This window comes from Aphelocoma coerulescens, chromosome 7 (genome assembly GCF_041296385.1).
Source record: "Aphelocoma coerulescens isolate FSJ_1873_10779 chromosome 7, UR_Acoe_1.0, whole genome shotgun sequence".
Classification (NCBI taxonomy): Eukaryota; Metazoa; Chordata; class Aves; order Passeriformes; family Corvidae; genus Aphelocoma; species Aphelocoma coerulescens.
The window spans coordinates 12202387-12229025 of NC_091021.1; the positions used below are offsets into that span (position 1 = coordinate 12202387).

The 26639-nt window shown below is 38.3% G+C and overlaps 1 protein-coding gene across 5 annotated transcripts; it reads right to left on the reverse strand.

The window, feature by feature from the left end:
* Positions 1-126: 126 nt before the first annotated feature.
* TRAK2 (trafficking kinesin protein 2) lies at positions 127-26638 on the reverse strand. 5 transcript variants are annotated; one of them, XM_069022153.1, is made up of 19 exons: positions 26517-26638; positions 26364-26404; positions 20643-20767; positions 20447-20555; positions 19271-19465; positions 15664-15717; positions 14816-14886; positions 14055-14171; positions 12661-12870; positions 10868-10946; positions 9075-9205; positions 8841-8915; positions 8081-8218; positions 7237-7316; positions 6331-6534; positions 5896-6194; positions 5307-5582; positions 4611-4710; positions 127-4079 (listed from the first exon to the last, which is right to left on the reverse strand). In XM_069022153.1, the coding sequence occupies exons 4-19, from the start codon at positions 20481-20483 to the stop codon at positions 3401-3403; spliced, it is 2745 nt and encodes a 914-aa protein (XP_068878254.1). In that variant the 5' UTR covers positions 20484-20555; positions 20643-20767; positions 26364-26404; positions 26517-26638; the 3' UTR covers positions 127-3400. The 5 variants fall into 5 exon arrangements, with proteins under 5 accessions (XP_068878254.1, XP_068878255.1, XP_068878257.1 ...); XM_069022154.1 differs by lacking the exon at positions 26364-26404; XM_069022156.1 differs by lacking the exon at positions 15664-15717.
* Position 26639: the final 1 nt, after the last annotated feature.

Sequence of the window (26639 nt, forward strand, 5' to 3'; positions counted from 1 at the left end):
CACTGGTGTACAGTATAATAATCACCATAAATTTTAGCCACACAAAGGCCTGATTTTAGGTTTGTTATAGAACAAACTATAGTAGAGAAGATGACATCTGGAACAAACCACAGCAGATCAGCAATATACTGAAAAATGCCATGTTATACATGTTTTATTATCAAATTTACATTCCACTATGAAACAACTGTAAGTGCAAAAAGCAGATGGAAAAAATACCATGAAAATCCCAGACTGTTCAAGCATTGTGTGTAGTCCCCTCATGTAACAGCCAAATGAAGCTAAAACCCAATTCTCCTTTCCTCTCTTGCTAATTCAACAGCAGATGTTTAACTTTGATCACAGGTACTTTGAGCATGCAGGTATCACTGAGTTTATCAAAAACAGTGAAATTGGAAAGCTTTAAGTTTGTGCTTTGTTTAAGACAATCGGAATAAGGTAAATACAAGAATTTCCTTCTGTCTTGTGTAACTTGCACAATCACAGGTAAGTCCTTCCTAGCATCTGTGTTTGACTCAAACCTGCAAGACAACAGAACCTTGCCAAAATGTAACACTCATTCCTTCTAGATGTACCTCTACTCAAAAGATCTGGTGCAGAATCTCAGCCATGCCAGTTTGTCACCTCTCACCTGTCTTACGGGAGATAATGAAAGCCAAATCATTTCTAGAATCATGGTAACTTCTAAAATGTTCTCAGAAATATATTAAAAAAAGGTTTATCTTCTAGGTTTTGGCACAAAGCAGTAACTTGGAAGAAGCATCAGCTTTCCCTGTTACTGCAAGCCAGGCATGTATAGCCAAACTGTGCATGACCATCCAAAGGCATAAACGCATGACAGAATTTGAACAACACTGCACCACAGCATCAACCAACTGGATAAACACAAACACCATGGTATAGAGCTTTTTCCATTTTCTTTTTGCCTTATGTAAAGTATCTGATGATACATCTCACCTGCAGAACAAACTGACCTCTTGACATCCACAGCATTGTTTGAACCGAACTGGTTTATATTCTTGGGCTATGGAATATGGAAGTGTCCCCAAGAGAAACATGCATTTAATTTATATACTTGTAGTTTAATTTTACCTGAACCATGGTCTGCCAAAGGAATTCTGCCTTAGCTGATTTGCTGCTCTGCTGATCCAATGGCTGCAGTTATCTAATGAAGCCAGTTAGAAACAGTGTAATACCTTCAAAAATTTATCTGTAAGTGACAGGTATTCCTACAATAAACACATAAAATGGACATACTTTTGACATGCTACACACTCCTCTGTTGATACCAAACTGTCTAAGCTTTTGCTAACTCATTTCCCTGGAAGTTACAGATACACAGCAGACATACCTGTCTCAGTCCACTGGAGACCAGCATTGCACTCCCTCCTTTCACTCTTACCTTATGTAGCTAGGCAAGACACCATGCACAGCTAAGTACATACAAACATAAATACTTACATGAAAAAATTAAATATTTTTCATTTTAAAAACAAAATTAACCCGTATATAGTCTTTTAAATAAAATTCACCTTTTGTAAGTGTAAGATTTTGCTTAGAGAGCAAAAGGCAACTCCAGGAGTTCCTGAATATTTCTGTGCGCTGCTGACAGACAAGCTTCTGCTAAGAATCCCTGTGCAAGTTTGAAGTGGTTACTCCTTTTCCTTTTACAAAAAAAAAAAAATCAATCATCACAAGATCTATAGAACTGTAAAAGCAGAAAGGCCACGTTACGAATTTCCTATAAACAAGGTTAAGAAGCTTTCTTTTCCTGCCCTACTCCACTCACCCCTGCAGCAGCGAGGGTGCTGATTATGGATGTGCCTTATGGCACATGCAAATCAGTGAAATTGCACTGATGCGCCACACCACACCCCCAGACAGCTGCCAGCTATGCCCCCCTACCTACACAGTAACAGGCAAGGTAAACTTAACTGTTTAATCTAATTGTATGGAAACAAATCATTTTATAATGTTGATAGGTATCGTGAAAATTTACATAAAGATTAAGAACCTGTTTCTATTCAGGTCACTAGCAAAGACAACTTTTTCTTGTTACACAAAACATCTGTTGTAGATTGTTCAGTTACGATTAGAACCCTAGACAGGAAAGAATCAAAAAAGTGGCATGGGCAGTAATATTTTGATGATTAACACTCAGAAACCAGATTTCTAAAATGGAGATCTCTTTTGAGTTGGAAAGTCTGCCTCAGCTATGTTCAGAACAACACTCACTCACTGATCACCGGATTTCAATATTCATTAAAATGCTACAAAGAACACCAGCTTTTTTCTTCCTGTTTCTACATACAGACTGGCAAATTTTGCTCTTAATGAAATCTTTTAAACAAAATCCTATCTAAAAGGAGAAATAAGTGAATGAAAGGCATAAAGTTTACTGGAGATCTCTCAAATACACAAAATGTCTAGTTGGCAAGACAAGAGGCAGTTTTCTGAACTTCCAACACTTTCCTTGAAGTAAATGCTCTCCCACTTAAGTCTTTAAAAAGAAACCCTGAATCAAGCACCTAGGGTTTATTTCCTTTTGCAATGGTGAAATGTGCCCGAGATATTTGTGTGTGTATGTGTGTGTGTGTGCACAAAAATATCCTCATTTAAATAGAAGCACACTGCAATTTGGAAAGATTTCTTAACTTCAAGTTTTCACCCCAATACACACTTTCCTGCTTCTTAATTCTTATTCATTGCACATTTCTCTGTGTAGTTCGTTCAGAAGCTCTGGAAAGAAATTAACTTCTCTTAATACCTCACTAACAAAACTACACTCTTTCAAAATATAAATCCTGTGTTTGTAAACTGAAGTATTACTTTCTTACACAGAGCTAAAGGTTCTCTCCCCCGCTTCTCAAAGTGAGGAGGAGTGCAAAACAGCACAGTTTCTGAAATGGAAAATAAAAGAATAAAAAAAAAAATCCAAGTCTTCATATTTGTTTGCTACAGAGAGGAACTTGGGCTGATAATGCTAGTCAGACTGACTGTTATTTTAATATTATACTTAAATGATGTAGCCTGACTGCAAACAACTAGTAAATACTATGGGTGTATGGTGGAAAAAACCAGAATACCTACACATACAGGTTAAAGGGTTAAAACACTGAAAATTTCTACAATAGTCTTCACTTCTGATTAAGTTAGGACAGATGCTGAAGGGGGTCTTGAAATTAAGCTTTGGTTTTACCTTTCTATCTCCCACAAAAACCTTCTTCCTCAAACCCAAGCAATGTTCCTTTGCTCCTTGGTCCCAACACTTGTCTCTCCCACATTTTAACATGCACATGCCTTCTCCAACTCTTCTGTAACACATCTAACAATGCCTGTACTGGATGTTCATCCCTCAAATTATTTACTGTGCTCCAAGTCAAAACACCTTTCAGGCCAGTTAGTCTTCCTTTAGTATATCCATTTTTGATGACTGTGTGCAAACTGGAGCTCCCAGTGCTCCAATCATGGCTGGAAGACTCTGGTTTCTTCTCAGTCCCGCCATTAAGCTGCTACCTGCATTTAAAAACCCAGCTGAGTCCTGCCTCTGCAAGCTAACCTCTGGCCCTTGATTCTTCCCATGGTCCTGTGTTTCAGGGGGCTTGATCACCCTGGCAATGCCCAGCCTCTTCAGTCTGTCCACGAGGTTCATCTTCAGCTGGCCTACGTCTGGGACATTACGGGAGGGCTTTAGGCCATACATTTCTTGCAAGAACGTTTCTGCTGGTCGAGAAGCCAGGAAATTTTCTGAGTGATGCACTCGAGGCTCCAACAGTGGAGGGGAAGGACAAGGTGAATGCGAAGGAGAATTTGGTGGAGTAGAAGGAATGGGAAGAGTTCGAGGGGGTTGTAGCAAAGGCAGTTTTTCTAATATGGGACTGTCATAAACCTTGGCAGAGATGCCTCGTTCTTGCAAAAGTTTAGCCAGGCTGCTTGTGCTGCTGAAAGTAGTAGTTGAGTCTCTTCTGTTGGTGAGAAATTCTCCAATACTCAGTCTGTAAGGAATGGCTGGAGTGCTCATTACTGGGTTTCCAGTACTGCTGCCAGTATTTCCCAATAATAATGGAGCACCCACGGAGCTGAAATAAAATAAAAATGAAACAGAGAATATGCACACATTAGATATTTTTATACCTGCTCTGCATGTACCTTTTAGTATACAGAAGACTCAAGAAAAACTAAACTATTGCTATAAGCTATGACAGTTTCAGCTTCAGTAGACTCAGAATTACTGTTCTGCAAAGTACCAATGAATTTACCTTCTGTGATCACCTATACTCGATTAGATAGAATACTGATGTCCAGTTAGTTTTAAAAAAATCTTAAAATAGAATCAGAAAATAATCACAGTCTTTTTTCCCACAATAGATATATGATACAAGGCATCTGCTATTTAAGAGTTAAAATTTGCTTCAAGTTACCTTAACCTGTTTTAACTCTCACTCCAGAGAATTCCAAGTTTCCCTTTGTAATTACAACTATTTTTATTAATAATATCCTACATGTTGCCTAACTGCCTTAGTATTTTTTAAAACTGGTCCATATATCAAAAGCCAAAAAGAAGGTTTAATCCTATGCAGCAACATTTAGGATGTTAGCAGGCCTCATACCTGGGAGTAACTTGAGTGACATCAGATGGGTGAAGGATCCTACAGGTAGTGAAAGTGAATGTGGAATTTGTTGAAGATAGACACTTCCCTGGATTTGAGGCTGAAAAGTGAAGGATTTACATACATTGAGGGTAAAAATAAAGACATACAAAAAAGAACCAAAGTTTAAGAAAATGTTATTATCACTGATAATTGCTTTGAGTCCTTTTTTTTGAAGTAAAGAACCAAGACAGCAAAACCAGCATTATCACACTATTAAAAAATAAAAAATGCCCTAAGGTATATTACCGTGTCCCATAGCCGTAGGGAGGAGGAGAGGAGATCCAGCAGGCAGGAATTGTGCAGCAAGATTGATTTCTTTAATTATTTTACAAACTCTTTTATAGACTTTTATCTTCATAGTCTAATTGGACAAAGGATCAGCCACCCCTTGGGGTGACTGGCTAAAATCCTAAAACATCCATTGTCAAAATATTTTTCTACTATACCATAAACAAGACTTCTCAAGGCTGCAGGTTTTTGGTTGTTTACATAACTCTGCTGCCTCTTCCATGAGAGAGAAAAGTCTCTCACGGACTTAGAAAATAGCAAGAAAATCCTTGCTAGCAGCATTTTTGTATCCACATCACAAAGTCAAATACTTTCCATAGAGGAAAGGACACTGCTAAATAGAATCACACTAACCATGCGTCTTACCAGTGAGTGGTGCTGATGCTGAAGTAATAGGGGGCAGGAAAATGCCTGCCACTGGCTTTGCCAATGTACATTTCTCCTCTGGGAAGGACTGTTGTGCTTGAAATGTTATACCTCCTTCACCCTCTTCCTCATCATCTTCCTCCAGGTCAGAGATGTGGTGCACAGTGTCATCAGACAGAGGGGTAAAACCTTTAGTAACAACACCTGGTCTTGGGTCAAGAATGGTGCCTAGGTTGGGTCGAGCAAGCTGCTGCCAATGAAAAAGGGTCTGAGATCCTGGTGTGATGAAAGAGAAGACAGAGAGCCATTACCTACTACTGTATCAAGTTACAAGAATTCATGAGCAAAGCAACTGCAGCTGGCTGGTGCCCACACATCCACTGGATGGCAATACCAAGAAGCAGCCTAACTCTTAGCACACTCCAGGAAAGCCAATTAGAAAGTGATGCTGACAAGCTCACTGGCATGGAGCCTAGCAAAAACTACTGCTTCCTGTTACTACACATCATACCTAGCTATACACACAATGATTTAGCTGGCAAATCTAAAAGCCTTTTTTGCTAATGAGAGAAGGAGATCATCCTCTTACCTTCAATGGGTTTGACAATTTGCAACTTCTCTGGTAGGAGGACACGGAGATTACTAGAGCTGGAAGAGAGATCCGTGAATTCTGAGTTTGTACTTGGGGAAAAAGAGCTTTCTGTTGGTGTACTGAAGCCACTAGCCTCTTCTTTCTGCTCAGCCAGTAAATGCATTTTTCGGTCCCACTCCTCCTCGAAGAACTGCTTCTCACTCAGGTAGTTCTGACGACGGAGGGAGAGCCTGTGCAGAGCTGTGACCAGGTCATTGTCTCCAGGGGTTCCCGGCTGGCCAGGACTGTGAGCATCTCTGTGAAAAATAACAAATAATAACAGATACTAAGACCATTTAATTAACTATTTCTCTCTTACACAGCAGAAGTCCAGTCTGGATTTAGTTTTGAATCAGTTCTTCTCAGAAGAAGGTAACAGGCTGTGCTTCCTACTTCAAATTCTTCTCAGAGCTGCTCCCCAGAGTCATCTGTGTGTGGCTTTCCAAGTGGTGCACTCCAGACTGGAAGGGCTTTGCTGTCATAACAGCACTTGAGCGATTAGATCCAGGGATTGGCAACGGGGCAGGAAAGGAAGGGGAGCGGCCACGAATGATATTGGCAACCTTGACAGTGTCAAACACTCGTTTCTGTTGACCCCTGCAGAAAAGACAAACAAAAAAATGTGGTTTTCAGAAGCAAAAAAGATAAAGTCAAGAAAAATCTCTGAAAAACAAACTTTGAAAAGTCTGTGTAGACCTTACTAAATAGATGTTCAGAAAAATGTGATTGCCTAAGACACTCATGTCTTCAGGAGAACTACTCTATTAAGTATCAGAATTACCACTTCTTTACCTGAAAGACCTGAATCTCTACTGATAACTGCTTTAGACTATTCAGAAGTATATATTTTATTTATTTAATTTGTATATGCTTTAAGAAACATATATTTAGCTTATTACTTCTTGCTCAGAATTATGAGATCCAGGAACAGGTCTTCAGGGTTTTGAAAACTGTTATGAGTCTTTCAGCTATAATGTCATTTGTCCAGCAATTTTTCTATAAGCATTAAAGGGGATAAAACTAGTCCTGTGCATCAGAGAATTTGGATCAAAAAATCTCACAAATTAAAGAACAAAATAACATCCTTCAAAAAATTCCCACCTTCTTCACAGAATCAAATAAGCATAGCAGGTTTCAAAATTGAAAAGATTACCAAATACTACAAACCTTTTTTTATTTACAATGAAAACATTACAGAGGGAATATATGCATTTATAGAGTCCCAGAAATCAGTTTCACCTCAATAATACAAGTCTATGGATAAATACCAAAACAGCACATAGAGATCTGAAAACATACTTTTGCTTGGAGAGAACAGATTCATCACCCTGACTCAATTCCTTCCGCATTGTCCCCTCAATTTCTGCTGCAAGGGAATCCTACAGAAAAATGGAAACCATAAGAGTTGACGAGTTAGATTCAAGTCTTCCTTCTAACAGTTTTAGCAGAAAATATCTGTAAAACTTACTTTTAACATCCTGCATGTTTGCCCATTATCAGTATGCTTTGGACAAACCCTTTGGCCTCTGTAGGAAGGGCACGTAGGACAGTTTTCCACCATAACTACACCAATGCGCAACCAGCGTGGGTTCAGTTTTCATTAGCAACATCTGCTTTTAATTTGTATTTCTTTATGTACTCTGTATGTTGGTTGTTTTAGTTAAGCTACAATTTTAACAGCACTTCTTACAAGGCCAAGCATGTACACAACTGATTCTGTACACACAGAGCAACCAACCAAAACCTGATGAATTCCCAGATATTTTGAGTATGTGAGATGCTGTGTTTCTTAAAGAAACACTGTTGAGTCATAAAATTCACACCAACATCACACAATACACTAGCACAACTGAGCATAAGCTGTAGAACATGCCAATTCCCTAATTAAACAGAAAAGGCATATAAAAAGGAAAAATAATTGCAGTGTCACAACATGTCAAGTGAACAGTTAGTTTCCTAACTAATTTCCTAAGTTTCCTAAGTGTACATATTGAAGAATTGAAAAACCAACACATCAGCTCCTTTGCCTACTACAAAGTAGCTCTGGCTGCAGCTCCTGCAAAGGCCATTGTGCTCCTAGAGCTGCACACTGCCACAGCTGCATGTGCCAGCTGGTGTGTGCCACTCTAGAGGTGTTTGTTACCACAGGAAATGCTCCACGCGACTGCGGGTGGCAGAGACAAGCGACAGAGCTGGCTCTGCTGCGCAGCAGCTTCACTTCTTCCTGGGACTCGTGCAACATCCCCAGACACTCTGCATTCCGATCTTGCAACTCATGGAGCTGAAAGGGAAGAGAGGCCATCACATGATCTTTTCAGAGAGAAGACAGAGTGAAACTGAATGAACTCCTACAGTAACCTGTAATGGCTGATTCAACACTGTATAAGATTCCTTCAACTGCAGGGCACATGCCCACAACTGGAATGGGCAACAGTCTGCACAGCACCTGTAGTGGTTTTAGTGACAAAGCGTGACGATTTGAAAGAGGAAAAAGTATGACGAAATTCAAAGGAAAATACACTGAAAAACTGCAAATACACTAACTACTGATGCAAAAGAAGCAAAAAAAGAGAACTGTCTTAAAATCTAATGAGCCACAGTACTGTTGACACAATCAGTAATATTCACACTAAAGCAGTCTTTTTCTCCTAACTACTAAGAATAGTAAGACCTCCCTATTTGAAACATGCTCCTTGCCTTTCATACTCCTGTAAACTACAAAAATATTTGTGTAGGCTAAAGTAATTATTCTTTTCCTCCAATCATATGACTCCAAACACGATGAAAGATTAAAAATCCTACATAATTAAAAAGCAGTAGTTCCCATTCTTTCTCTGTTTTCTTTCTCCTGTATTCTATCCCAAACATTTATCTAAATGTATATACATAGAAGCCGTAAGTACCTCTGCTGTCAGTTGTCTCTGAGCATCTTTGGAGGCTTGTAAGTGAAGTTTCAGCTCCTCCTTCTCAATCACATTCTGAAAGCACAAAAAGGTGCTCATCATTTTCTCAGCTGACTTCCCCAAGAGACTGATCCTCTGCCAGATTTTCCTGGAACAGCCACTCTCTTGCAGTGCAACCCCCTGGCTTGCACAGACACCTGCACAGACATGGGCACTTTATCAGCATTCCCTTACTTCTTTGAGTTTATGTTGAAGATCAACAATCTGGGACAAAAGGGATGAGATCTCTTCCTGGTAGCGAATCACCTCCTCACTCTTCTCTGACAGCTCCTCTGTTATCCTGGAAATCTGAGCATTTGTTTGCCCTACAAAACACAAAAGGAACTTAGTTGAGACCTTCTCCCATTACACAAAAGAAAAACCCCAAACCAAACCCAAACCGTAGAAAGGATGAGTGAAAGTCAACAACAATCTGCAAAATGACCAATACTCTTAGGAAATAAATTCATAATACATAAAAGTAGGTGCCTTAGAACATCATAAGGAAAAGTTTAACAGTGGGGAGGAGGAGGAAGAAGAGTTAACTTCAAATGCACGTGTAACATATTAAGAACTAAGCATGCAGAATCTGAAATACGTATCACCAGTATGTGAAATGACTAAAATAAAACTATTTCAAATGACATAATGGCTCATGACCAAGGTCAGACTTGGAATATGCTGGAAAAGTCTGGTTCTGAATTAATCTTGTTATTAACTACTATTGTAAGCAAAGGCATTTTGTCAAACCTTGTCAAGTGTAACATACACTCTTGATCCTGGTTATTATCTATTCCCCAAAGATTCACTGAATACAATTTCCTGTTTCTTTTTTTTTCTTTTAGCAAGCACTTCGCGAAGTGAGAGGACAAAGCAACTCAAAGAGCTGAAATATTTTTATGCAGTTACCCTTGCCTGTACACTTGCCATGAAAGCATTGCAAAGTTGTAAGAAAGTCTGATCAATCTTGCATAAAGGTCACACTACAACTTTAGTGCTTGTTGCACCTCACACATTTACTGCAGAACAAGGCCCTGTTTATGGGCCTGTGAGCATTTAAGCTCAGTCAGATGCCTTCTTCCTGAAAATGCAAATTTTAAAGCTGTAGGCAACACAGCTCTAGGAGAAGATTCTTTCTGTGAGTCTAAATTACCTAGCATCCCTACACGTGCTGTAGAATTGAATAAAAAAGTGAACTCACAGACATTCTCACTGAAGGAAAATAGGAGAGCATATTTGAACTAACTCCTATTTGCAAAACATGCATATTTTCTCAGTGGGATCAGAGTAAATTAACCAACTAAGTATCAATTCATAGTACTTTATGGTCATCTGTAACAAGAAAAATAAAGCAGCAATCCAGTCTTCTTTATGGTGGTTGTATAGAAAAAAATAATCTTAAATATAATTTAAGGTTATTATGCACAAAGGAAGTAGTACAAATCAAATGACTACAGATAAAAAAGTATTGTTCTTTATTGTTTCAGAATACTTAGCATGCGTTTATGTAAGAGTAGCTGCAATTCTTTGCAAATAAGCAGTCCCCAAAGCAAATACAAACAACTCCTCTAGACAAATTAAGCCACTTGCTAATTTAAATGCTTTGCTTCATAACATGTATTTTAAAACTAACGTGAACATAGTTAAAAGTCTATACACCAACACATTTCAGTGTCAAGTGTGCTGAATACACAAGAAGAATACTTTGTTGATTTTCTAGCGTCTGCAGGCTTCAGTTTAGGAAGTTTATGGACATCATCTTTTGTGTTCATTTTCCCCTTCTAAGCACGACACACAGAGCTGAATTTCAATGCCAGAGTGAAACTTGAAATACAGAAACAACCTTACACTTGGGCAAAGGGCAAGACTTCAATGATTGGCATAAATTATTGAAGCTCGTTTTTGGATTCAGGGTTAACTAAGAAGGCACAGGAACTAGGTATTTCACCTACCATTCTGCTATTGCAAAATACAGCTTGGATACTCACGGAGTTCTTTGACACAGTCATTGACCAGCTGCTGCTCCTTCTCTTCATATGTAATGGTTTCTGACTTCAGGTGGCAAGCCTTCAAGAAAATTATTTGTTTATCAATAACAATTTCAGCTTATCTATAATGCTGTGAATTTTTATTTCTAAAATTCTTGCAACTGAAGAATCTCCCCTCTCTCTTTAAAAACTCTATGCAATTGTGTTTTCCACTGTAACCCCTTTCCCAGAATTTTACAGGTGTCTCGAGTGAAAGACACACAGACATATGAAGAAAGCCTGATCTCTTGGCTCTAATCAAAAATTGTTGCAAAAAGATGTAACTTGGTAGGGAAAGTGAACCAAGACAGAAATCAGAAATAAGCAATTAAATTTGCTTCAAAAAACTTTAAATAAAAAAAATCTTGCAAACTGACTGCTCTTAGCCAGCTCTCTTATGGCACTGAAAAGCTCTTGGTAGAACAGCTTTTCTCCGTATTTCCAACTAGCCTATTTAGACTAAATTTTCTGTGTCAGAGACTGAGTATCACAACATACCTAAACAATATGAAGCACTCTAGATTCCTACTTCCCTTTTGATTGTGAGGATGATAACATTAAATTTAGCACAGACAAGTCTTCTATACTCAGGACTGTTTGCCAGTAAGGGACTCACACTGTAAAACTCAGCAAATGGTTTTAAGGATTATCCCAGCAAACAGTGGTACATTTACACAAGTGCAGGCAAATACACTTCTTTACACAGTGCTGCCAAATGAAAATAAATAAAAAAGTAAATAGAGGCTCATTGTAATTGAGTCTATGTCAAGTCACTGAAGGTTATGTTATATCTCAGAATGATTAACCTCTGGCTGGTCTGTAAACCTGTGCAACCATATACAGGCTTAGGAGCAAAATAAAGGCAATCTGATCTTCTCTTTCTTATCCTACAGCACTACTAACATATCCATTTGGTCTTGGTTTTGGAGACAAAACAAGAGCAGAAGTGCATTTTGTTGACATTAAAGGAATCAAGTCTGGTACTGGTGTAACAAACATATTGGGAAAGGCTCACATAGAAAAAATTGAACTACCACACACACACAAAATAAAAACCCCTCATGTTTCTTACAAACAACACCCATTTTTCTTAAAGGCAACAGAAGAACCCAGTTTTAAACAATGTCCTATTTTACAAGTTCCACTCTTCACTACCAAAGAAAAGACACTGCATCTGTAGACTCCAATTCTAGGAACCTTTGCTGTTGGTTCCATTTTATAGCCATTTTTTGTTTGGCCATTTAGTGTCTATCCTCCTATTGGCACAGTGCCTGTATTCAAGTTTTACACACACAAGAGATCAGTCAAAATAGAGAAACAAATCACATAGTCAAAACTGTGTCTTTAAAATAATTTAAATGGAAGCGTATTAACCCTTAAATATCTTCTGACAAAAACAATGGCAACAGAATGGAATTGCCCAAATACTCCTGCAGTCAGATTTATATCAAAACAAACTGTATAAGCTTGAGGGCCTGATGTGTCCAAGTACTTTTGCTGAGTGCTTACATATGTTCCCATGTGTTTTCATGTATCACAACTGCACTGAGAACGAACTACTAGTGAACTCCAGAGACAATGAGGAATGAAGGAAACAGAAGGATGTGGGTACAGAGGGAAAGTGCTTGGGAATGATTTGTATACACTGACACAAAATAGCCATGTGCTTCAAGAGAAACTCTGATGCTGGATTTTGAGCACCCTGATTCGTTTCATACCCAGCACACACAGCACAGCCCATCGGTCGGATGTACCTTGGATCGCAGAGCCAGGTTTTCCTCCTCCAGCTCTCGGAGTTTATCCTGCAGGACATCCAGCTGCAATGGATCATGGGAGACATTGAAAGACTCGTTGAAACGCAGTGGTGTGGAACAGCTGGAATCTGTCTCACTCTCCTCAGAAGCAATGGAAACAATACGAAGCAGGTCATCCTTCTTTGACAGTTCATGCTGCAGCTGGTTAACCTAGGACAAGTGAAGATCACCACCACGTGAAATACACTTTAGATACACAATATTGTAGTGTATTATTTATGCAGTCTCTGGAACATCATTGCTCCAGTCTAAAATGAGATTTAAGAAGAGTTCACACCTCTATTTTACAGGAAGTTTGTAAGATCATAATTTTACCAGTGCAAGTGAGACTGAAAATTCAAGCCACCACAAAAATGAACAACAGAACCTACTTTTTAAATAGTTTACTGCAAAATCATTTTCCAGCTGCCTTGATACATGATTTCATTTTAACATGCTAGCTGTAATTTTGATTATGACCATTACTCTGAACTGCTGAGTTCCAGGAGAAAAGGACTGAGAGACAGCTATTTATTTACATGTACAGAGTGGTACCCTCCAGTCTGCACATTACATGAATCGTAGGACAACTAAAAACAAAAGAAGAGACAGATCTCATTTAGATAAATTCTATTTTGCCTATCTACAATTTTATATTAATACCTAAGTTTATGCTGCCCTACAGCTGATTATGAGTACATCTTTGTTACCAGCATACTGTTTTATACAACAGCTGAATCCATTTCACTGTAGCTTACACTACATCTGTTGACCACAGTGTTATTTGTCAACTATTTAATTCCTTTTATAAGAAAGAAAAACAAAGAAAAGGTTAGATCAAGAATTTGTGCTTACAGGAAGAGACTAAGTGAAGATCTTGATCAGAATTCACTTTCCATTACATTTTATTTATTAATTTGTTTACTCTTAGTGTAAGTACCCCATTAACCAGCTTATTTTCTGTTTCCTCACCTGTGAAGTTGTTACATATCATGTCAGATACCAATCTCTTATTTTGACTCATATTAGTCCATTCTTAATTTAACAGTGGGAAATCAGACTGATGGTCTGATATACCTAATGATGTCTAACATTCTCATCATTTCTAGTAATTACAATATGTAGTCTTCATGTTCAATTCCTGGACTGCAAGAAGTGACTGAACGATGATTAGGAGAATGACATCTAAGCAAACTTCTGTAGTCTGAAAGCACCAATCACCCCTTTCACAATGAAATAACATATTTCTATTTATCCTCTTACCACCATCATAAATGGAAAAAAAAAAGAGAGAAAAAAATGAGGAAAAAAAACCCTTAAATAAAGTAAAAAAAGAAAGAAAAGCGACCACTTACTCTGTCTAGAGTTTGTCCTAACTGTTCTTCCAGCGATTCATTCTGTTCCATCAACAGATGGTTTCGCTTAAGGAGGGCTTGTCCAATTCGCGCTGCCAGCTCCAGGTCCCGATCTTTCTGCTCCCAAAATGAGAAAAAATGCTTCCTTTTGATCATAGAAGGTTTAAATTCAGAGCTTTAGATTCTCCTAGATATTGCTCAATGCATCGCCACTCTGAGATCCCCCTTCATTCTCAAGTGGATCAACATTGTTAGAAAATTATTAATGCTTCATCACTTGGATACAGAACTGTGTTTTTTGATATTGCATACTCTCTTCCACAGCCATTTGCAATAACAGGAGGAGAGGAAAGCACCAAATCTGGGGACAGTTTTGGGTTTTGTGCTGAGTACAAAGGGTTCTGTTGAATCACACACACAAAAAACCCCACATTTACTTAGGCCTGTAGTCTTTCCAGTGACATTTTCTCCAGAACAGACTGCTCAGCTTGAACAGTGGTGAAGGCATAGAAGCAGAGGAGCAACAGGAAATCAGAAGAAAGTTGTTTCTTTCTTATACTCACTGGCTTCATGGGTACCCACAGTTTAGTTAAATTTTGTTTCTGAGGTGGTGCAAGCAAATGGGCAGCTTCTCATTACCCATTTGTTTGATAAACAGCTCTTGAAGATAACTGAATCAAAATGTTCAGCAGCTGAATAAAACCCTCCCTCAAATGCACTTCCTCAACTGTATTAACACAGCATGACAGAGACAAGCATACCTCAGCTAACAGACGTTTCACCATGTCAGCTTCACTGTAGTCTTTCTGTTCTGCATTATCTGTGCCAAGAACTGAAGAGAGACAAACATGCTTATTGAAGGAAAGACAAAGATGGTGGGAAGGGGAGAGCTAAACTCAGAGGATGCTGTTTATATACAAATACAGTACTTGGTTGATGAAGCTAGCAGAGGCTATGCAAATGCATCTTCAACTTCAGAAATGTGAAACAATACTCATTTGGGAGACTGAAAAATGAGGTATTTAACATTTACACCTTTCAGCAACATTAACTAAGACTTGAGGTGCTCACACATCCTTCACATTTAGAAAAAGGAGAAAAATGTCCTATGAGCAACTTTCTGAATACAGCTAAGCAACTGAACCATCCAGGCTGCTGAGGAGAGGAGGAACAGTATATTGGAGCACATCCAAATATAGTTGAATACATACTTTAACCCTGAAGCAAAATTCCCACTAGGCTGTGTGACAGCTATACACAGGAAGAATAGAGACCCCAGAGACTAGTCATGGAAATGCATTTATTAAGGGCTTGACCATCTTGGAAACAACTAAGAAGAAATGAGATAATGTATGTTTGCATTTTAGATGTAGCAGTAAATGCTACCTTACTGATTAAGTAATTCCAATGTTTGAAGAGTGTGTAAAACTATTAAAAAACTGAGAAACAGTAGGATTTGAAAAACAGGACTGAGTGAGGAATTAAGCAAAGCATGAAGAATTTGTGACAAGTCTGAACAAAACGCAGTGCTAAAACTGCAAAGCACTGGTCTGCTCTAGTTCATGTCCTGAGAAAGAGGAGATGGTAGTAACAAAGGCATCTTAATTACCTTGTGCAAATTTGTGAGATCCATCCAAGGAGGAGGAAGGAAGTTCAATAAGAGCTAGAGTGACAGATAATGAAAGATATGGGGGAAAAAGAGAACAAAGAGGAGAAAGAATTAAAATGTCAGGAAATAGGTGACTTTGCCATGCATCTACCACAACCAAAAAATAAATGCATGTGCAAACATACTTTTTTCACTATTAAAACTTTCTTAGGCCTTTTAGAAAACCATTTAAATATTTCCTTCAGGAGCAGAATTATACATTTCTCTGTCAGGTGATGAATGTTTGTACTTGTCCAAGCTCAACAGCAATTTGCTATTCTTGCTTTATGAAGTCAGGATCATTAAAGTGAAGAAGGCAGCAATATAAATTTAAAAATTACAGAAGTATCTGCTTCAGCTGAAGGTTTATGTTAACCTGTTTTGAAACTAATTCCATCATCGAACTGCAAAATGAGATTACTGTGGATTTGATCCCAAGATGTCCTTCACTCGTTTACCTTGTTTAAATCTGATTCTTACTCTGAATACACAGTGGTATTGATTATCAGCTCTTTTCTTTGTTTGTGTCACTGAGGACTGCACACATAGCTATGAGATAGCATGCACTTCAGCTTTGCACTTCACTGACTTTATTTACACATGTTATATAAGCTGTCTATATCCTTTACATACATAATGCCCACAATTAACCTTTTAAAGTGTAACACTGTAGCTATGCTAAAATCAAAACCAAGTCACATTTTAGTAACAAAAGAAACTTTTTTATAATCTTGAAAGACAGGAGAGCAGGAAGAACAACACAGAAGGAAAAGTTCTACCATTTCTCTAAAAGCTTAAAAGAAAAATATATCAAAGTAACAAACCAAATGCTTTTCATCAAAAAGATCAGTAGGCATAAAAACCCAGCACAGGCTGTTTAAGCATATAGGAGCTTTGAACTTACAGCACTGTCATTTACTAATTGTATTTCTAAGCAGGGAAAAAATAGAAATTCTCCACTAAATTTAAAGTACATATCTATCAGTAACTCAACATGCATTTGGACAATTTTACTGTACTGCTTGGTTACTGATACGAGTTGCTGAGAGGGGACTCCAAACTCATCTAGCTTATCAGTATTTGGAAAATTCACTGCACATACATAACTAAGTTACAGCCATTACAGGCAGAATATTATAGCCAGCTCTCCTGTGATAACTGATCCTAGCAGGTGATTTCAAGTTTCTATCCAGCACCTTTAATAAAAATTTACACTAATTCCATACAAGGTTACTCAGGCAGGTAAGTTCCTAAAATCAAGAGCAATTATCTTTACTCTGATAAATAAAATCACAGAACCAACAGTTTCAAAACTTAGCTCTATATAAATTTTGTTATTTTCTTTCAGTACAGGATCAAAACTATACACCGTTTGTTATAATTCTCTCCTGAGAACATATGCATATGCAATACTCACCTTGCCAAGTGAAAGCTGCAAGCAACTCTTCATTTTGGTTAAAATTCTTGTTGTGTTGTGCCATGACCCTTAATTCACACATATAAAGTAGTTCCAAAGAGTGATCTTTTGTAACTCAGGGCTTCTTAGGCTAGCACAGTTGAAGCAGAAAATATTCTTCCACCTCACTGGAAACACTGCCAGTGTGAACCCAACTGGTCATGGGACAGACCTTCTTATAGGTAGCAGCAGCAGCCATAAAAACAGGAGGAGCTCAAGTGCAATAACTGTTGTGTTGTTTTGGGTTTTTTCTCAACTATAAATTCACTCAAACCATACATTAAGCACTCTCTCCTGGAAAAAGTGATAAAAATGTTTCCATACATATATAAGGGGAGGAAGATACACAGCTAAAACCCCATCTTATGCTTCATGTCACATTTATTCCCAATTCCAGGCAACAGAAAGATTAAAATTTCACCTACCAAGCTATTCAACAATAATTATAACTAGAAATTGATTTATATCTGTATTTGTCTGGGACCTTCCCAGTACGTCCCCATGGGTTACTAGTCTCAAAAAAGCTACTACGATGACAAGTGTAATCGATGTCTGAACAATTTCTAGGAGAAACATAAACCATATTGATCTTGAGTTTATATGACTGGGCAGTTACAAAAGTGTTCTTAAATAATAGAAGAATTCGTTTTATATGTTATGCCTAATTTTAATTCAATTTCAGTCATTGTTACAAAAAAAACATTTATAGCTTAAAAAACTGCTTTAAAAACTCCTATAAGCAGTTTACTGTTTTCACAGGACACCTTCCATACTTGAAAAGAACCTCCCTCTGGGAGAAACAAAAAGACAGCACTTTCTGCAGTACCTTGACAACCAAATAATACACAACAGGCTTCATGAAAACTTAGTTGATAAAACCCCTCCCTCTCCCTGCAGGTTGAAAATGCAAGTTCATGCTGACTGAAGGCCCTTCGGAGCCCTGTGCTTCGTCACACGGGTGAGGAGCCGAGCAGAGATCTCCAGCATGGATAGACTCTGATCCCACCTCTTTATAATTAACACTTAGAGGCAAGTACACACCCCACCAACTACACAACTGCTTCCAGTGAACTACAAAAGCATTCACTCAACTATAAAATCATTTATGCTTGCAATTTTATTATCAGAAACAGACTGAGCAATAAACATTAAGCGGCTTTCCAATTCCTTTCCACAGTTAAAAACAGTTCAAGTTCAATTTATAACAAGATCACTCTAAATTGTTGAATACTGCATTCTTGGGAAGTAATGTTTCAGTCTTTCTTACTCCTTTGCCATGCACTCTCAGAAAGCTTAAACTACAAACAACAATGATACAAAAAAACCTTTTAGAGGTGGCGTGTACAAGGAAGAGGTAATCATTACATACTGTATATAAAAAACAAGTTTACTCTTCTATGTGGTTTGTTCAAATAGTTCCAATAAATGGAGGAAACAGGACTTCTCCATTTCTCTGAAGTGATTCCAATGCACTCACATGAAAACACTTAGAAACTACAGGCAAGTAGGTGTTCAGTACTTTCAGCAAGTTTCTATACGTTTGCTTTTCAACATATTAAAGGTTTCTTCATGTGACTGAAGCTGTCCATTTTCTTCTTTATCATTTGATAGGTTTAAGAGTAAGTTACTTAGTATTTTCAGAACTGGAAGGCAGTGATCAACACTGATCTAGTACCTGCCTATCTGCCATTCATTCCTTTTCTATCTCCAGAAGAAACCACTGACAGCACCTCACAAACAACACTGACACAAAACATCAGGGTAACATCACCAAATCCACCACAGCATTAACATTCCTGAAAACAACAGTTGCTGCACACTCACACCTTTCATATTACATGTCTTCTAGCACAATTCTAGGTTCCTGCCTCTTTTTCACTATCACATGTTCCTACTCTTACTTCAGTGTGTAATCTGATGATCAGGCAGTCATGAGACATCCTAAATCAGCCATTAGAATTGCAGTCCTGAACTACAAGCACTTCTCCTGAATATCAGCCTTTTCTTCCACCTGTCCAAAGTTTCCCAGATTTGACCATTTCCTAATATTAATATTAACTTTGTACCTACATTTTTATCTTCAATATTTGGGGAAAAAAAATACCGACTCACTCATGTAACGGAAGGACTCCTCGTCACGAGCTGGAGAAGCCATCTCCGGCAGACGGCCATGGCAAGCCTTGGGCTGAATCCAGCCTGGATTTTCATACAGGTACAGAGAGTCTGCTCGTAACTTGTAATCTGGCAACTGTTCTTCCAGCATGCTCACCAACTCCACCTCAGGAATGTCCTCACTGGAGCAGCCATCTGAAAGAGAATAAATGCCAGTTATAGTACATTATTAAATATATGTAAAATTTGATAGTGTTGCTCCAGTACTATACATTTTATATACTATAAAATACTTAATAAATCTTTGGCAGATTTGAAAATAATTATTCTGTACCAGACAAAATACCAGAATACTTACTGAATCAACACTTGATTTACACTGCAGTACTTGTAAGTTCCTCATCCCCAGCTGACACCACAACTTCCTGAAAAGCTGGTATGCTCTGTGTCCCTCCAACTTCTTGAATATAATGTAAGTAATGAGTTTCAATTTCCGACTTTTCCTCTTCATTGAGCTAAACACAAACCTACATTTTACTAGCTTTTGATTTCCTACAGTTTCTTTGACTTTATCATAGTTGTTACACTTTCCCTTTTCTGAAGGAAACTCACATTTTTCTTGTTCTTCTGTTTTATGCATTGGTTTGATAATGAACATAAATGTAAACAATCTTAAAGTAAGTAAAACCAACTGAATACTGCTTTGAAATAAGGGAACAAATATAAAACTCCATTATCATCCTTACGGAATCACACTTTGAGAAACATGATACTAAAACCCCTGCAAAGTTTACCTCTTTCTGTGTTGTGGGGTGTGTGTGTCCCTTAACCTCTTCACAATTATTGCAAAAAAAACCCCCATTAACACTAAATTGCTCAAATATTAAAGGTATGCAGTGATTATCTTCGCAACATTTCCACTCAAGATGAAGACTACCTGCAATATCTTTCAATGGAATAAACACCGATGGTGACTATTGACAGTGAGAATTTTACAAACAGTATTTTACAGTGCATGCTGTCTTTACAAGTGAGTTACAGGGACTCACTGTTTTTGTTCCTCTACAATACCACATAAGCAATACAGAGAATGTGAGACGTAAGGTTGTCTTCAGGTTGGTGCTTAATGACATGTTAGACACATTCAGGACTTGTAATAGTAATTCTTCAACTTACCACGGATGCTCTCCAGGCCCCTGGGATCCAAACTCATGAGTCCTTCCTTCACAGCTCACTTCCTTGGAAAGAGCATTCTGTAATCAAGCTGGGCACCATTCCTCCATTGCTTTGGGAAAAAGATGGCTTTGGTTTAGAGACAGAGTAAGTGAGAGCCATCAAGCCACAGAGACTGACAAATCTGGCATCAACTCACTTCTGTAGGCTGGTTCATATTCCAGATCTACTGCCATCTTAGGACATGCCTATTTCATCTGGGCTACTACTGATCAGTAGAAGTATTTCACTTAAGCTTCACCAGCTTCTCAGCTCACCCATCACCTAAAGATAAAACAAAGAGAATACCAAAGTTTAACAGATTTCACTCTTTCAAGGGAGACAGGTAAATTGGTGTGACTTTGTCTCTTTCAGTCTGAATTTCCCCTCTGCACTATAATTAACTTTAAAGGAAAAAAGAGGCAAACACTTTATGTCCAGTTTACACAGTACATATGAAAGGTAGCATTAAAATATGTTTTCTCCCTGCAGACATAACATCTCACCTTAAGCATGGACTTTGTCAAGTATCTCTTTGTCTGTACTACTCCGCTTCTTTCATATAATATTTAGAGTATTCAGGTCATTCACTGAAATGAGGCACTTCCTTTTTATGCTAATGGACAGCAGCTCCAACTAACAGAGATTTTCTTCAGGCCACTACATTTATTTAAAGTCATGGATTCTAAAGGCAGATTTCAAAAACATCACCCTTAACATTTATATTGTTAAAAAATTAAAGTTTTATACAACTGTTTGCTTTAGTCTGTTTTCCTTTTGGAGGCTCTTAATTAAAAACTGGACCTATCAGAAATTTCATTTGTGGATCATTATAAAATCTGTGTTTTCTCTTCAGCGGGGACTCATTGTGGTAAACCAGAAACTACCATGACTAATTCAGGTAAGCTATCAGAACAGTTTAATAAAAGTAAAAATTTGGCTTTTCCTTTGCCAAGACTGATTAATCACCTTCCATATAAAACAGTAGTTCTAGATGACAGAAAGATATAAAACTAAAGAGAAAACAAGTCTCCTTGTCCCTCCTCTGGCATTCAGTTAACATAAAATTCTCTTAAAATCTTGCATTAATTTAAAATTTGCTCTTAACAGCTTTCCCAAGATCTCCAATCATCAAGTACAACAATCAGAGGTTTGTTTTGCTGTCTGTAGCAACCTCTCATTTGACAAGATCAAAATGGACAGCGCAGGAGCTTTTTAAAGCAAGCCTGGAGCCTGCCAGTTCATCTGCTTGTACACTTTGGCAGGAGATCAAAAAAAACCCTTTCTTCAATTAAGGTCTGCTCATACTTGTAAGTAGCATCTTCTTGTTTTGTCATTTATTTCTTTATGTATGTACTCTGCTTATCAGTTGTAATTCCCATCCATATTAAACACTTAATAAAAAAGAAAAGAGATTTCAGAAACACTTTCTATCTGAATGTATAGATGCTTCTAGCACTTCTTAAATTTTTTTTTCTAGAGACTGTTTTTAAATGGATTGCTGAAAAGCATGAACTATACATACCCCCTTCTCTAAAAAAATGAAATACAGCATAATAAAAGACATTTAAGAAGACTGCTGTAGATCCACACATGCAAATGACTTCATTTTGTAATAAGAAGAGTCACTATACAGCTAGACAAAGTTCAGCAGCATAGGACAGTTTCTTCACAACTCTAACTCAATCTTTTTCCTTTGAGTTTTAAAAATGTAAAACTGAATGCTGCTGCTTCTCAAGATTGGTTTTAATCTCTCTTCTAAGTGCAAAGCAGAAACACTATTTGTTGCAAGTCAATCTCAGTTCAGCCAAAGAGGGGGAAAAAAAAAAGGACTAAAGTGATTTGGCTAAATGTTTTCTAGAGCACCAGGCCAACACCAAGCTATTGAATTGAAAGGGCAAACTCTTTGCAAAACCTTTGAGAAGTTTACTCGATAAGCAAACACCATAAAAGTTAATGCTTGCACTTCCAATGCTTCTCACAGCTTCAGTCTCCTGTACCGTGGTGCACCTTCTGTAGAAATTCAAGCACTGGGCAGTACCACCCTGAAAGTGACTCCATGACCCTTCTACACTGCAGCTATAAACTATTTCCTAATTGCAGATTCCTCCTGCAAGTTACAACTATAATTAAACACATTTAATTAAAACCCATGAAATTTACAACATCCCTTTAAATATATGACCATGCTATAAAAAGATGGACTAGAAATTACGATTGTTAAATCATGCAGAAAGACATGTCCAAAAGAGAAGCCAGAAAACTTTCTCAGGTATTGATTTTAATCTTTATTTATAAAGAATATTTCCACTGTCAGTTTACTATATTCATTCTACTCTGATCTACATCTTATTAGTTTTGTCTCCCTACCCCCTCATAGGCCCATTTCCCATTGATGTTTGTGTCTTTTATTGGTTAACTGAACATGGAAAAAAACAAGGGAAATTCAAATATTGGAGAACAACCCATATGCAGGAATGGTGCTCTCAGGAGGCTTTCTTCAAGGAAGGTTCAAGAGAGATGGAAATATCAGACAACATTTTATATACATACAAACATACCTACCTACCTATCTCAGACTTAGTATTTCTTTACTTTCTAGGTTAAATTTTACTCCCCAGTGTGTGTCTAACATTTCAGCTATCATTTGGCTCCAAACAGTAAGCTAAAACCTGAGGTACATAGAGCACACTTCTTACAGAAGTGGGAACTATTCCTACATCTTGTGTATCTGCCCTAGAGAATCCAAGCTGCTCTAAAGAGATTTCGTAACTTTTTCCTTTAGTGAGTCAGAAGACCCTAGTAAAGATTAACTCGAAAAAGCAATACTGACTAGAGTCTTAGAGAAAGATAAAAAAGTTATGAAGTATAAAAAATTGTTCTTGTCTTTGTAACTACCACTTTGGTGCTGAAAGAGTTGGGGCACCTCAAGATAGAATGTAACTCTGAAGACATTCTACCACTAGAGAACTCTAATTCAAATCTGAATTATGAGAAAGGTAAGGGAATTGCTTTACAACTGGAAACCACAGACAAATGTACGTGTTATTTCTTTGTGTTCAAAAAGTTAAAAATGTATGCAAAATACTGGCACCTGTATTGACAATATCCAAACTTAAATATAAATACGCTGTTATTCCTGCTGTTTTCCATTTGTTGAGAGCAGCTGATTCCTCACAAGCACTTGGAAAGACTAAACTAGGTCTCCTCCTCTGTACAATTCCAGGATGCAAGACACCAGGCCACAAGTAACACAAACAAAATTTTGACAACAAAAAAGATCCTAACTTGATTAAAAGACAAGACAACATCCATTTTCCAAAAGCAAGCCAAGTAAACGAGTGCATTATTCTGGGATGCCAAATTTTACTGCTATGTAAGTATGCAATTAAAAAAATTATATCAAGTCATTAACACAGTACTTTTTCCATTACTAAAATTGGAATGCTGTCAAGCCAGCTAATAACAATCAACATATTCTGCATTTCAAGGTTAATGAAACAGTTCTATTCTTATAGCAAACATGACCACACTGAATTGCTGCCAAAACATTCCTGGGACTAGTGCTCAGAAGCAGAGGCCAAATCCTTCAACACCATCCAGTAGGAGATGAAGGACAAAGGATTATCTACTGAAAAACAAATCTATGTGAACACAAACTTTGCCTATCACAATTAACATTTGCTGTGTGCCTAACACCTGCTATTTCAGGCAATACTATCCCTACAAAAACCTATTTAGTGCTTGCACTTCTCTCATGTAAGAGAAAAAAATATTTTAAAAGAATATGCCAACACAATGCTAAAACCAACTGTAATAATCATAAAGAAACCTGCAACAGACCTTCAACCATAAATAGAATGGTATAAGAAAGAAACTCTAAGAAAACAAAAATAACCCCCCACATCTTTTGGATTGTTTTTATTTTGGGAGGGGGGTAAGGCTTCAGAGGGGAAGCTGAAGAACACTTCTTGGAGAATGATGAATCACCAGCGGATCATGAAGCTGGCCACAACATTCCCTCATCCTACAGTTACACCAAGCCAGGCTCACACTCATGTTCTCCTAAGTGGCAACACTACCTGTTAAGTACATGCATATATGCTTTACGTACATGTATACATGCATACTGTTGAATACCACAGCTTGATAGTTAAAATTTATTTAAATCCTACATGTTTAGAGGTTGTCGATATCACCCTTAGTACACAATCTAAAAACAGCAAACGCCTAATTGAAGTCTAACTTAATCTGAAACTGAGTGCTACCTACATTAAAGACACACACTATGTTCTAGTAATTCCTAAATATTTTCTGTAAATGTATAATCAAAACATTAGTATCTGTATACATCTTTTCTCACAAATTTTCTTTTTTCAGAAGAAATTACATACATATGTAGTAATGTTATGATCTCAGCAGAATCAAGAACTATTGTGAGTTGCCTATTTGTTAGGTAAAATAAAAAATACAATAAGTGCTCTTGAGGTGTTCTGCTAATGCCTCATTCTGCTAAAATCTCTGCTAATATTTCATTGTAAAGGTTGTAATCGGCTTCTTTTAAAACTCAAGCTTGTTTTCTGTAAAGTATACTTGAAGGGAACTTGAATAACATTTAACTGAAATCACTAACACTTTCAGTTGATGCATGGCTGAATTCACCCAAAAAAGTAGTTTCAGTTCCTTGATCTATACCCCAGCCAGTGCTCAGCATTTTAAGTTATAATTCTGTATTTATTAGAATTAATCAAACTGATCAATATGACTCAGTCACCAGAGAATCACTAGCAATCGAACCAGATAAAAGGATGTCTTCTTTTTTGTAGCCGTCTCTGTGAAAATGCTCTGCTTGTGTCTTCTTGGAAAACTAATCAACAAATCATGATTATCATTCCTGAAAGACAGCACTCCTACTGGACAATATAATTCTGGAAGCCCACTATTAGAGGCAAATCACCACCAGGAAAGTCTGTGGTTTTCCAACGCTCTTTAAAGTACATTTTCAGATACTTGTAACAGAAATTCGATAAACTGATACAGCTCTAAAAATCACACTACCACTACAGAGTTGAAAAATTTCAGGTATTGGAAAATATTTTTTTTAATTTAGCTTCAGTGTCAGAAGTGTAATTAAAAAGAAGTCTGCCTGTTTTTACTAAGAACTACATCTTTTGAAAGAAAACAAGTACCTGAAAATAAACCTAAAATTGACTGTGGCCTTGTAATGTTGCTTTAAGTTATTTATTAGAATATAAAATATCTGCATCAAACTGTCACAATCAGCCAACAGTAACTGCGAAACGTAACCAAGAAATAGGCACCTATGCAACAGCTGAAGATTGCATTAAAAAATAAAAATACGAGCATGCCACATCACATACATTTCTCCACTAGCATGGTCTACAGAATAAATGACATTTACTGACAGATATTCGTACTCCAGTTTAACCGGCTGATAAAAATGTAACAATGTGATTAAGAAGTTGATAAAAGCCAAGATTTCCTTGTCCTCCATACGCAAGCAGGACAACAACTAAGATGCCACCGAGGGCTGCCTCCTGTTGGCGGTGACATGACCCTCCAGAGAGCCCGCTCGGTGACGGGCACCCCGAGCCGCTGAAGGTCACCCTAGCCACCGCCTGCGGGCACTGCCGCCCCTGCTAACACTGAATGGACGGCGCTCAACACAGCACTACGTTACATGACAGCATCACCACCGCCAGAAGACTCCTATCAGCTGCCAACGCAGACAGACGCCGGAACTCCTTCTCCGGCCGGGACCGCGGGGCCAGCCCCGGACGCCGCCTCACGCTCAGGCCCCGCGCTCCCACCCCAACCAGCCGCAGGGAAGCCGCCGCACGCCCGGCGCGGCCCGCCGTACCTTCCAGCCCGGGTGGTGCCGCGGCTCGGCGGGGAACGGCCCTGGGGGCGAGAGGAGGGAGGGTTAACCCCTGAAGGGGTGTGAGGCACAGATCGCGCCGCTCGTCCGTGAGGCGACAGAGCAGCGCCGGGCCGGCGCCGAGTGCTCGCTTACCCGCCCCACGCTGCGCTCCCTCCGGCGCCGCTCCTTCCCGCCGCAGCCCCGCGTGCAACACAGCAGCGACTGAGGAAGGGCGCCGATGGCTTCCGCTCGGCTCCCGCCCAGAACTACAGCCCC